The sequence below is a fragment of the Erinaceus europaeus genome, chromosome 2 (assembly GCF_950295315.1).
Source record: "Erinaceus europaeus chromosome 2, mEriEur2.1, whole genome shotgun sequence".
Classification (NCBI taxonomy): domain Eukaryota; kingdom Metazoa; phylum Chordata; class Mammalia; order Eulipotyphla; family Erinaceidae; genus Erinaceus; species Erinaceus europaeus.
Window position 1 is genome coordinate 33,016,025 of NC_080163.1, and position 12,840 is coordinate 33,028,864.

General features: G+C 37.1%; 1 protein-coding gene across 1 annotated transcript; it reads left to right on the forward strand.

Annotated features, from left to right (window-relative positions):
• Positions 1–757: 757 nt before the first annotated feature.
• Positions 758–12,445, forward strand: MINAR2 (membrane integral NOTCH2 associated receptor 2). Its single transcript, XM_007528017.3, has 3 exons — positions 758–927; positions 8,627–8,854; positions 11,880–12,445. The coding sequence occupies exons 1-3, from the start codon at positions 763–765 to the stop codon at positions 12,057–12,059; spliced, it is 573 nt and encodes a 190-aa protein (XP_007528079.1). The 5' UTR covers positions 758–762; the 3' UTR covers positions 12,060–12,445.
• The last annotated feature ends 395 nt before the right edge of the window (positions 12,446–12,840 follow it).

Sequence of the window (12,840 nt, forward strand, 5' to 3'; positions counted from 1 at the left end):
TCATTCCAACCAGAAGCCATGTTTGCCTTTGGTTCCAAAAGGTACTGTGAGAAAGCCAAAACACAACACAAGAGTCTAAACATCTCCTAGCAAAATCCAACAGAGAATGGATCGAGGCAGTAGTTTGGAGCACTAAATTAATGTGCCCAATTATCCAGTCTTGCCATTTCTTTACTTAGAACGAAGCTGACAACCCAAACACAGTTAGGTTTCACATGAGAGCCTGAGTCAAACCATGTGAAGAAACTAGATCCTGCTTGTCACAGGTAAGGTTGAAGAACCAAGCCAGCTCTGCTAGCTCAGCAAAGTTTAGAGAGAGAGAGAGAGAAAGAGAAAAAAGTACTCTCCTCCTCTCTATCTCACTACTGGTAACTGTTTTTCATGTTTTAAGGTATGAACCATAATGATGAAATTATGGCAGTTTGTATCCAAAGAACAGTCTCCTTAAACAGTTATTCTTAACCATGAAGGGAGAAAAAATTACATGCTACACATATCTAATGTTGGAATCCTGCTACAAGTATTAAGTGGGACTCCACCTGTCCCATTCGAGCTCAGTAAATGTTTATACATGTTTGTGTGGGGGTATGAAAGGTAGAGCTGGGGGCTGCTTCACTCCTGTGTCTTGATGTGTCATCTTCCGAGTAGCTTCTGGGTGTAGCAAAGGTCCAGTTTCAGATCTGCAGGCTCATTAATAATGGACAGGTCTGACAGGAGCAGTTGCCTGGCTTTCCTTTGTTTTTCACCTAGCTAAAAGGAGACATGGATCTCTCTGTTTTGCCAAATAACAATCATCCTGACAAATTCCTGCAGCTTGAGGTGAAGTCTTCAATGAGGAACTCAGCCCTGCTTCAGGCCAGCCTGATGAGATTACCAGGTGGGAATTATCCAGTTGCACAACATTGGCAAAACCTTGTCTACTCACAGGTAAGAGTGGGAGTCACATATATATGGGGTAAGGGATAGTTTCTTCCACACTATTTGCTATTCCATTATTTGTAGCAGAAGAAAAGATTATAGAGTACATAGCCCAAGTTAGCCATTCACTCTTACCGTCTAGAAGAGTTTTCTCTTCCTTGATGTAAAAAGACAGGCATCTTCTTAAAATATGTAAATTCTACCACCCATTCATAGCCCTCAATTTTCTTTTTTTTCCGTCAACATTTTTCAAGCCAATTCTTACATTGGCAAATAAAGCTCTGAGACACCTAGGGACCTTGCTTCCACCCTCATTTAGATGAACTCACTTTGCTTCTACTGAGAAGACTCAGACAGTAGGAACAACAGAAACCTAATGTATAAGGGGAAAATAAGCTGGAATACTTGGATAGGTGCTACAGATGCTTTCACTTCCTACAAATATCTACTGTGAACAAGATGGACCAATCAATCCTTTAAACACAATGCAGACTTTATCTCTTATTGTCTTCGTTTGCATCTTCCTTCTTTTGGGTGACTCTGATGAGTTCCATGTGCTGGAAAAAACAAAGGTCCTGGCTGTTGTACCTCTCCTGAAACAGGAATAACCTTTGTTTCTAGAGAGAGGGCTAATGAGGTTAAGGGTTAGTCAATTCAGCAACAGCAATTCAGCATCAGGAAGAAGCATTCCATTTTGGAACACATGCAACTGACCCACAAACCTCTGAAAGTCATTAAATCCTTTGGAGTGGTTTGAATTCCCTGAACAGAAATTTGTTTTCTTTTAAGAAACAGTTGCTACTCAGGAGTCCTGGGTAAAGTGACTCCTTTGTGGTATGTTTGTGGGTTCCTCGGGACCTTTTTCATGAGATCATTCCAAATCAAGTAACTAAAATGATTATGTAAGTTTTTTCTCCACCTATAAGGGTTTTCATTTATCCCATTGTAAGGCAGTCTATTATGACAACCGACTTAAAAAAAATTGTTCGCATCTTATCCTTTTGTTGTCCTCAAAATCCCTCTCCTCATACCATAAGTTTTTGTTGATTTTTATGTTTTGTTTAGTTTTAATCTAAATGGAATGGGTTTCTTCCTGTTTTTTTTTTTTTTGTGTGTGTGTGTGTGTGTGTTTTGTCAGAGAATAAAATGATTCAAAAGTCAACTCAGAAAAATTAGATCCTCTATGACTGAGATTTAGTTTCAAAAAAACATATCTAATGAATTCCTTTGTGTCTGGAACACATTGGTCTAGCATCTTTCACTGGATTTTGATGTTGAGTTATTTCTTTTGTGTAAAACTTCACAGTTTGGAACTTTGTTAAATTTTGTTCCTTAGCCTAAATTAAAAAAAAAAAGTTAAAAGCATTTTTGAACAGGTCCTGATATGCTGAAATAGCAATGCCAGAGGAAAACCAAAGTGAAAACTGCCTCCATACAACTTTACAATTACTAGCAACTGTACGCTACAAAAAGACTAGGTTTGGTCACCCTTCTAAAATAAATAAATAAATAAATGGCTGCATAAAAGCCAATTTACTATTAAGTAAATAATGCAATTGGAAAAATAAATAGATTATAAATTCAGAAAGTTTTAAGCCTGGCTCCTGTTCTCACCTGCAGGGAGGAACAGGGGAGCATCATGAGCAGTGGAGCAATGTTGCAGGTGTCTCTCCTCAGCGTCTTCTTCTGTTTCTGTCTCTCATTCACTATCAGACAAAACATGACCACCAGAAACTGTGAAGTCATGTAGGTACTGAGTTCCAACAATAACTATGGTAGCAAAAATAAGTAAATGTAGAGAAATGATTACATATAAGTTTTAAATATCTTTAAAGATTCCTGGAAGAAGATACTCAAAATACCAGGTGTATTGAAATGTTCGGGGTACATAGGTGGTAGTTCTCAAGTAGTTCTGTTGAGAAGACATTTCAGTAGGAAAAGGAATGGGTAAAGAGATTTTAACTTTGGTTTATTTTCTCAAATGCACTGTTAGCCATTTTGAAAGGTATACTGTTATGGCCCCTATTTAATGCACAGTCAGTATTTCCCCTTGTAAAACTAGTATAACTTATAGCTTTCATTTTACAAATTTCTTTAAAAGCTAAGGAAAAGAAAAGCAATTGAAAAGATGTTCTATAAAAGTTCAAGAAATGTGCATTATTATCATGTTCCAATATTTTCAATGTTTTCAGATTATAAATGGAAAATACTAGATAATGCCACTTGAATTTTGTTTGCTTCTTATTGCTTTGCAGCTTGGCTCTGGCTTATGGTGCTATTGGGGGTTGAACCTGGGACCTAGAAGCCTCAGGCATGAAAATCTTTTTGCATAACTATTATGTTATTTCCCCAATCTTCCACTTGCATTTAATTTGTACTGTAGATGGGAGTCTCTCTCTCTCTCTCTCTCTCTCTCTCTCTCTCTCTCTCTCTATACATGGCCGTGTTATTAATGGTATCCAGATATCTGTCAAGCTATGCAGCTAACCATAGCAGCAGATTTTTTATCCATACAAATTTCAGAGTGAGGTCAATCAAACACTACTCAGATGCTTAGAGTTTTACATTTAGGTTACTAGAGGCAAAGGATTTAGCATACAAATATTACCTTCAAAATTGGTAGTAATCCAGCAGTTATAATAAAGATTTCCTCCAGATGCTACATATAACGTTTAATTCTCAAATTAAACGAGTCGGGTGGTAGTGCAGTGGGTTAAGCACCCATGGTGCAAAATGTAGGGACCTGAGCAAGGATCCCGGTTCGAGCCCCCAGCTCCCACCTGCAGGGGAGTCGCTTCACAGGCAGTGAAGCAGGTCTGTAGGTGTCTAGCTTTCTCTCCCCCTCTCTGTCTTCCCCTGCTCTCTCCATTTCTTTCTATCCTATCTAACAACAACAATAATAACTACAAGAAAATGAAAAACAACAAGGGCAACAAAAAGAAAAATATATAAATATTAAAAAATAATTTAAAATATATTGGTTTGTATTTTTATACATAATTTCTGAAGTTTATTATTAGGAACTTACTTACCGTTTGTGGAACTGGGGTCTCACCTATACATCATTTCATTGCTCCCAGGCTGACAACTTCTTTCAGAGACAGGGAGGGAGGAAAGGGTGGAGAGAGAGAGAGAGAGAGAGAGAGAGAGAGAGATGGAGAAAAAGAGAATAACTAAAAAGGAAGAAACACCAACCACAATATCATGTTTTCCCCAGTACCATAGTGCTCCCATGTGGTGTCCTGGTTTGAACCTGGTCTTGTGCATGTGATCTACCTGGTGATCTCTCTCCTAGACTCTATCTTTTGTTTATTTTTGAAGTATGTATACCTTTTAAGGAAATTCTGGGGGATCAGGCAGTGGCACACCTGGTTAAGCTCACACAGTATAGTGTGCACAGTACAGTGTGCAAGGACCTGGGTTCAAGCCCCTGGTCCCCATTTGCAGGGGGAAAGCTTCATGTGTTGTGAAGTAGAGTCATAAATGTCTGTCTCTCTGTCTCTCTGTCACCCTTCCCCTATTAATTTCTCTCTGTCTCTATCCAATAATAAATAAATATTTTAAAAAATCTTTTGTTGGGAGTCGGGCTGTAGCTCAGCAGGTTAAGCGCACTTGGCGCAAAGCACAAGGACTGGTGTAAGGATCCCAGTTCGAGCCCCTGGCTCCCCACCTGCAGGGGAGTCGCTTCACAGGTGGTGAAGAAGGTCTGCAGGTGTCTGTCTTTCTCTCCCTCTCTCTGTCTTCCCCTCCTCTCTCCATTTCTCTCTGTCCTACCCAACAACAACAACATCAATAACAACAACAATAAAACAACAAGGGCAACAAAAAGGAATAAATAAATATTTTTTAAAAATCTTTTGTTTATTATTGAGTAGAGAAAGAGAGAAATTGAGAGAGGAGGGCAAGATAGAAAGGGAAAGAGAGACATCTGAAGTTCCACTTCACCACTTGTGAAACTTTCCTCCTGCAGGTGAGGACCAGGGGCTTAAACCCAGGTCCTTGCATACTGTACTATGTGTACTTAACTGGGTAACTAGGTACACCACTGCCTGGCTCCCAATAAATACATTTTTAAAAGGAAATTCTGTAAGCCATTTTTCCATGAGCTAAAACGAGACTGTGCCTGTGGAAAGGTCAGCATTAATGTAATGGACAAAGTAATGGCTAATACTAAAGTCTAAGGGAAGCTTTTAAGTGTTATTTTCAAATATCATTTCCAGAGTATTATCAGCTGAAATAATGGAAATATTATTATTTCTTCTTTTTTATTTATTTTTTATTTTATTATTTTCATTTTTTTTTATTACCAGAGCATCGTTCAGCTCTGGCTTATGGTGGTGTTGGGGCTTGAACCTGGGACTTTGGAGCCTCAGACATGAAAGTCTGTTTGTATAACCATTATGCTATCTACCCTCCACCCTATTATCATTTCTTCTAGTAAATCTAGTCTAATATGTGGTGTTGAAATCAAGCACATTTTTTAAAATTTTATTTGCTGGATAGAGACAGAAATTGAGAGGGAAGTGAGAGGTAGAGTTGGAGAGAGGAAAGAAAGATAGCTGAAGCACTGCTTCACTGCTAAGGAAGCTTTCCCCCTGCAGGTGGTGAATGGGGTTCAAAATGGGACCTAGAGTAGGAGAGATAACATAATGGTTATGCAAACTCTCATGCCTAAGGCTCTGTGCAGGTCATTCCCTGGAACCAACATAAACCAGGGCTAAGCAGTGCTCTGATTCTTCTTCTAGTGTTTGCCCTTCTTCCGTAGCCAGTCAACAGCGTCAGGTTGAGCCTGATGTAAAGTTTCGAGACCTCTGATAAAACAAACAAACAAAAATAACAGCTAAGCTGGGTCCTTGTGCATTGTAACAGGTGTGAGACCTCTACTGAATGCACTACCATCTGGCCCCATGTTTTTTAATCTATGAATAACCTATCAAAATGAAATAAACATAAGTTTTTGATCAAAGGTAATCAAATTGTGATCAAACTGTTAATAAAGTTACCTGTTATATATTTCCTCCACATGTTGTTCAGATATAAGAGTGATGCATCATATTCCCAGGTAAACCTTAAAATTGTCATAAGCCTGGTTTAGAGTTAGGGAGATAGTATAATGTTTATGCAAATTAAATTTTCTTTTTTTTTCCTTTCCCTTTTGTTGCTTTTGTTGTTTTATCATTGTTGTGGTTATTATTATTGTTGTTACTGATGTCATTGTTGGATAGCACAGAGAGAAATTGAGAGAGGAGGGGGAAGATAGAGAGGAGACAAAGACAGACACCTGCAGACCTGCTTCACCACTTGTGAGGCAAATGAAATTTTCATGCCTGAGGTTTGGCTCTGAGGTTCCAGGTTCAATCTCCAGCATCACCATATGCCAGAGCTGAGCAGTGCCCTGGTCTCTTTCTTTTCATGTTTCTCTCTGTAATTCTCATTAAAATCAACTACATAAATATTTTTCCTTTTTTTTAAGAACATGGTTTAAAATTAAGGGCTTCCAAGTCCTTTAAATTCTAATCATGCTGCTATATTTTTATCTATTTGTTTGTCAAGATCTTTATCCATAGTAATAAAGTATGATATTATTTCATGACCTCCAAAATTGTGTTCTCCTTTTTTAAATAAGAAGCAAGAGCTTTTTCATTTAAGAAGCTCAAATAGAATCTAGCAGGCAAAAACCCTGACAAAACACATTTGTCAGTGTCAGGAGAATTAATTCTCTGCAAAGATGATCAAAGACATCTAGTCCTAAAGAAAGAAAATGATCTAGCATTATGCTAAACTGAAATGACCTAAATTTCATATCAAATTGTTTTTTTCTCAATTAAGAAACATTTTATGAGGTCATCTAGCTCAAAGACAAATGTCAAGTCAAGAAGATTTATTATTTCAATGAGAACTTTGGATAGTAGAATATAAACTGATATTGAACAAACCAACAACCTATTAAAGTCAATGGAGCACTCTGAATTGATCTCTGAATATTTTTAACATATGGCTTAAAATAAAGAAACCTAAGACCAAGGAGTCAGAATGATTTCATCAAGATAATATTATAGTTAGCATATTTTGGCTAATATCAGAAGTATTATTAGTTTATACGTTTGCTTATGTAAATAGATACATAATAGGATCTGCACGCCATAATAGGTGTTAAAGAAATAAGTACATTAATAATTACAAATATAATTCAGAAGACTTTAATTGTTATTGAGAATTTTTTTGTTTAGGGCAGGAGAGACAGCATAATGGCTATCCAAAGGATTTTCATGCCTAAGGCTCCAAGCTCCCAGGTTCAGTCCTCAGCCCCATCAGAACCAGAACTGAGCAGTGCTCTGGTCTTTCTCTCTGTATCTCTCTCATTAAAATAAAATAAATAAAATATTTTTTAAAAACTTCCTTGTTTAGAAAGGCTGAAATATGTAAAACATTTTTGATAAGTGTTGCAAATTAATGAAATGCACCAATAGTTTTTTAATTAAGTCCAACTTTTCTGTAAATTAACTTATATGAGGTTCTTCCTTGGCGTTCCATAGTAGATGAGGTTTTACTCTTGAAAATGTTTTATTTTTCACATTTTTACATGGAGAATTAACAAATTTTAGCTGAAAGAAGTTCTACTGCCATAATAATTTTGTACAAAATTTAAAGGTTAATCAGGTGATTTTATTTATACAAAATACAAAAATAAACACAAATAAACCTGTGCTGTTCCTTTTGGGATGCTTATTGTCCTTTGGGGGAAGAGGTCTCATCTAGGAAAAGAGAGAGACAGGCTGGGATTATGGATCCATCTGTCAACACTCATATTCAGCAGGGAAGCAATTACAGAAGCCAGACCTCCCACCTTCTGTGCCCCATAATGACCCTGGATCCATACTCCCAGAGGGTTAAAGAACAGGAAAGCTATCAGGGGAGGGGATGGAATATGGAGCTTTAGGGGTGAAAAGTGTATGGAAATGCACCCCTCTTTTCCTATGGTCTTGTCAATATTTCCATTTTATAAATTAAAAAATTTTAAAAAGAGAAAAAAGTGAGCATGAGACATGCTAGCAGCATTCTGTTTCTAAGGACTATTTAACGGGTGAAAATTTATTAAGCTATACATTTATGATGATAGTCTTTTGCTCTATGTGTATTACACTTCAAAAGTCAATATTATATTCATCTCATTGCCTGGCTGTTTGCAGACACATATTGAAACCCAACACCTAGCCTACTTTCTGAAGCTGTCTGAGATAGGAGTCCTAAGAAAATATTTTTCAAAGCCAAGACCTATCTAGAAAATGTCCTTTAATCTTACATTTGCTAGATTTAAAGTCATAAATATTAAATATCATTTTACTCAGTCTTGGAATATGCAAATAAAAGTTAAGTGTCTTTAAATCTCAGTGCAGGGGAGCTGGGAAAAATGACTTTGTTCAAAATTCTATCATTTGCATTAAAGAACAATGCTCTCTTGGTAGCTATAAGATAACATTTTAATGAAAGATTACTGAAATTGAAATGGATCACATGCTAAGAAAGAAATCATGTAGTGCTAGGACTCTAGTTCTAGTTCAGTCCTAGAATCCTTTCCTTATTCTCTGCCTACCCACTAGGTTCCAAGAAAAAAAAAATCACAGAATTTTCAGATAGTTATTCCACTTTTTATTTACTATCAGTGAGCTATTAATACAATAAATTTCATCTCTGTGCCTCTTAACAGAGAGAAAAGAAGATGATAACTACTCAGAGAATGAAAGGATCTGGTGTAGAGGGAACCATTGCTACAGATATTCCCCCACGATCCCTGTCATCAATTATGATCAATAACCCACTATATGGTGACATAAGTTTGGATGAAGCTATGGAAGAAAGAAAAAAGAGCCCTTCATGGACCATTGAAGAATATGACAAACATTCCTTACACACAAACCTCTCTGGGCTTCTGAAGGTACACATTCCACCAAAGAATTAACTTTTACAATTGATGAGGGGATTAGTTAAATATTCTAAAAGACATAGACACTTCAATAGACACAAAACCCCCCAGATCTGGTTCCTGGTTTTCTCTTCCCCCTTCCTACTCAGCATTTGTGTTTATTTTGAGTTTCATAATTTCAACAATAATGTCTGAACAGTATCAAGAGAAATGGATGATGTGATACAAAAGGAAGGCTCTCTTGGGGACAGGAGGTTTTTGAAAATTAATTAATCTGTTTTTGACAGATTATATATGTTTTCTCCAAGTTACATAGCCATTTATATTCAAGATTACTCAAGAATTTCTTATTCAACATCTATTAAAAAATATTTATAATATACAGAGTCTCAGGCAGTGTGTAGGCAGTTCTCATCAAAGAAGATTTTATTTCAGGCCCACTCAGATTTAGGATTGCAAATTTACATTTTGGATCTATTCCTGTGTCTCAGTAACAAAACAAAACAAAAGCATTTCAACACAGGAAAAGTATGCAATGAACTCATTCATCCAGCTTAAACCCAACTTAAATTTTTCTCTCTCCCCCCTTGTGTCACCTATCACATAGAAGATCTAAAATACATGAAAAGTAAGGGCAGTGGCTTTCTTTTTTCTGAGTGGATTTCCAATAGCTTGACTTGTTTCTGCCTGCCCTAAGACTAAAGAGGCCTGCCAATTTGCAAGCTACCTTCATTTACCAATGTCTATCTGCTTCAAGCTCAAAACCCTAAGCACCAGAGTGAAATATTTTTGAAGGAGGCAACATAATTGTCCTTTAAAATCTTAAAGTTTTATTACATCAAACGTTACACTCCTTAAAATGTCTTTTTGTCAAGTATCTTAGTATTTTATAGATTTATTGTATTTATTTATTTTTTTTTGATATAGCATATTTTCCAGAGAAACTTCTGGGATACATACCCCCATCAGCAACAGGAGTCATAGGCATGGAAAAATGTTTTCAAGTCTAAGGCTCTAGCTGCTGTGCCACCTCCCAGGCCACACATCTGTATACATATCTCATAATTAGCAGCTAAGTCCCCTAACATATTTTCTAAAATCTTGGCACCATTTACAGGGCCAAAATTTTTCCTAGGTGACTTTGACAATTCCCATCTTATGAAATGTCTAACCTCGTCAGATAAAGAAAGGACAACAAGAGCTGGATAAGGACAAGAGACCGGCTAGCTTAATAATGAATAATGTCTTTTTTTTTTTTTTTTTTGGCCAATGCCAGGCCATCCCATTATCTGCATCCCTAATCAGGGAATCCTTGGATTCCACATAGATATGATGGGCCTAGATCTCTAACAGATACCTCTCTTCATCATCACTGGTCACTTCTATCAGGAATATCATCATAAGACCTCTTGTGGTCCACTCCAGGACATTACCCTCACTATAAAGGAACAACGGTAGAGACTTCCCCGCTCTCTGAAGGGAGGCTGAGTCATCCTACCCTATCACTTGAGTAAGACTGGCCCTGAAATGAGTGCAGCCTAGAATGTTCCCAACTGTGACCATGGACTGTGAGTTCAGACTGACAAGGACTTGGAGGTTACACAGTTTCCTATGTTAAATGTAAATTTCTAAGCACATAAATAAAGACTGAAGTCCCCACATTTAGATACCAAGGCAAGCTATAAGCAAAGAGAAAAGTCCCCATCACGGAGGTTCACAGTGGAAAACAATGGCATTAAATTTGCAGGCCAAGTGCAGTCTTCAGGTTAAGTCACAAACAAAAATGAAAGATAATGGTAAAGCAGAGAGTATTTCTAAATCACTGATTCTTCTACAAAGGTCATGAAATCCTTAATTAAAAAAATTTTTAACTTTTCTGAGACTAGGAAATTGAAATGTACAAGGGAACAAGTGTAGTGTCACCGGTGACCAGAAATCCACCATACTCTCTCCATGCACATCCCTCTCCTCACAGTGCCCCACCGTTTTTAAATTTGCTCACTGGCCCCTGGAGCTGACCCTAAACAGACTTTAAGTCTACTGAGACTAGAGTGGCAGAGAGTGAGTGACTGTGCAGATTGACTGTAAATAATTGCAGTGCTTTAGATGAGGAAGAATGATTCCTGATGTGAGTGTGTAAAAGCAGCGCTTCAACATGTATTATAAACATGTTTTTTCATTTTTTTGCCTACTGTGTGTCAGGCATCAACACAACATGAATCTATAGCACTGAGACATGGCAGAAGATAACCAGAGGGAGAAAAATGTTAAGTGTGCATAGTACATTTTGCTGATGACTTACTAGGCATAGATCGGGTTAAACTAAATATGATTCTTCAAGGTTGAAAGGGAGATGAAGCTGGTGAAAGAAACAGAGGCCAGAGGAATAGAAGTTGATGTATAGGATACATTGGCCCTGTCTTCAGGAGGCCAAAGAGTACCAAAGGTTTCTACATGATGTCAAACATATCAATGACTTTACAATGAAGACCAGAAATTTGACAAACACGGGGCTCTTGACTCTAAGTCATCGTTCTCCTTCCCTAGAAGTTAGCTACTTGATTTACTGAAAAACTCAGCAAACATGTTTATTCCTAGTCTGCAGACAAAATCTAATCTCCACAGCTGACCTAAAGTATGGAATTTAAGTTTTATTTCGACTCACTAATTTGGCGACACACCTATTCATCAGACACAAAAATGGCTAAAACATGACAAAAACACTCTTGTAAATTTCAAAAAACACCCCAGTATGAGGAATATGATCTATAAATCATGGAGGCCTCAAAAACATCCTTATGGAAAGCTACACACTGGAGCTGCAGGGCTATCTGGTGAGGCAGGCAGGTTGTACTTGCTTATCTGTTGTATTCAGGAAAAGAGTGTCTTCCTTCTGTGTCATAATACTAAGCTTCATTCAAGACTATATGACTATGAGCCTTTAAGTGCCTCTGAAAGTGTTTTGCTCTGTATAATCAACCAGCTTATAAATGAACAGTCACTGATTGAGTCAATCTCCCCTGTGATTTTCTTTTAGGAAAATCCCAACGACCTTCGGTTTTGGTTGGGAGACATGTACACACCTGGTTTTGACACCTTATTAAAAAAAAAAGAAGAACAGGAGAAGCATTCAAAATACTGTCGTATAGGCCTGATGTTGCTCCTTGTTGCCTGTGTTTTGGTTTCCATAGTCACTATTAGCTCTTTTTTGACATAAAGAAACTTCTACAGGCACAAGGTCTCAAGCTTTTTGCCTTTCTTTAAAGTACATATAAATAAATATTTGTAGAAAAACAGGTTATGCAGTGTAAATATGTCATGGATTGTATAGTTCCATGTAGCGGTTTTGTAGAAGACAAATAGTGCCTGGCATATGTTGACCTCTCTACTTCGTTCTGAAATCTGTGTGAGATTTCACCTTTGGGAACAGCGATTCTGGAGACAGAAGCCATAAAAAAAAATAAATAATAATAATAATAAAATCACACACAATCAAAATTGAGTATTTTTTACAGAGAATGAAACAAAGTTGACAACTAATAACAGCTTTGTTTTAATGCTCAAACTATAGTCACATTGTATTTAAAGTCTGATTATCTTCTTGCCAACCCAGCTGATCATTTCTGGACCAGCTTAGAGGAAGACAGGCTAAAAGTCTCTGGTATGCTATCTAGTGTTGGGTTCCTGCTGTTTTATCTTCTTTTATTCCTGTGTATACCAGAAAATACATAGGAATGGGGCACTTTATTCAAATGTTATATTGTTTTTTTCCCCAGTAATATCTTATTTTCATGTTGCAATTTTAGCAGAACTAAAATTGGACAGGCTATTTAGATAATTAATTTTACTTCAATCTAATTGTGCTTCCTAACTGAGCCCAACTGTCCAGTGTGTCTCCTGGTTGTAGTTAATCAACATGTACTCCCAGACATTGTGTAGAAGGGAGTCTCTAAAAAAATTTTAAATGTATTTATAAAAAGAAAACACTGACAAAACCA

Excerpts from the sequence above, each read along its gene's own strand:
- MINAR2 (XM_007528017.3), top strand. The coding sequence starts at position 763 with ATGGATCTCTCTGTTTTGCCAAATAACAATCATCCTGACAAATTCCTG. Across the intron at positions 928-8,626 it reads AAAACCTTGTCTACTCACAG|AGAGAAAAGAAGATGATAAC; the intron begins GTAAGAGTGGGA and ends GCCTCTTAACAG. Across the intron at positions 8,855-11,879 it reads ACCTCTCTGGGCTTCTGAAG|GAAAATCCCAACGACCTTCG; the intron begins GTACACATTCCA and ends ATTTTCTTTTAG.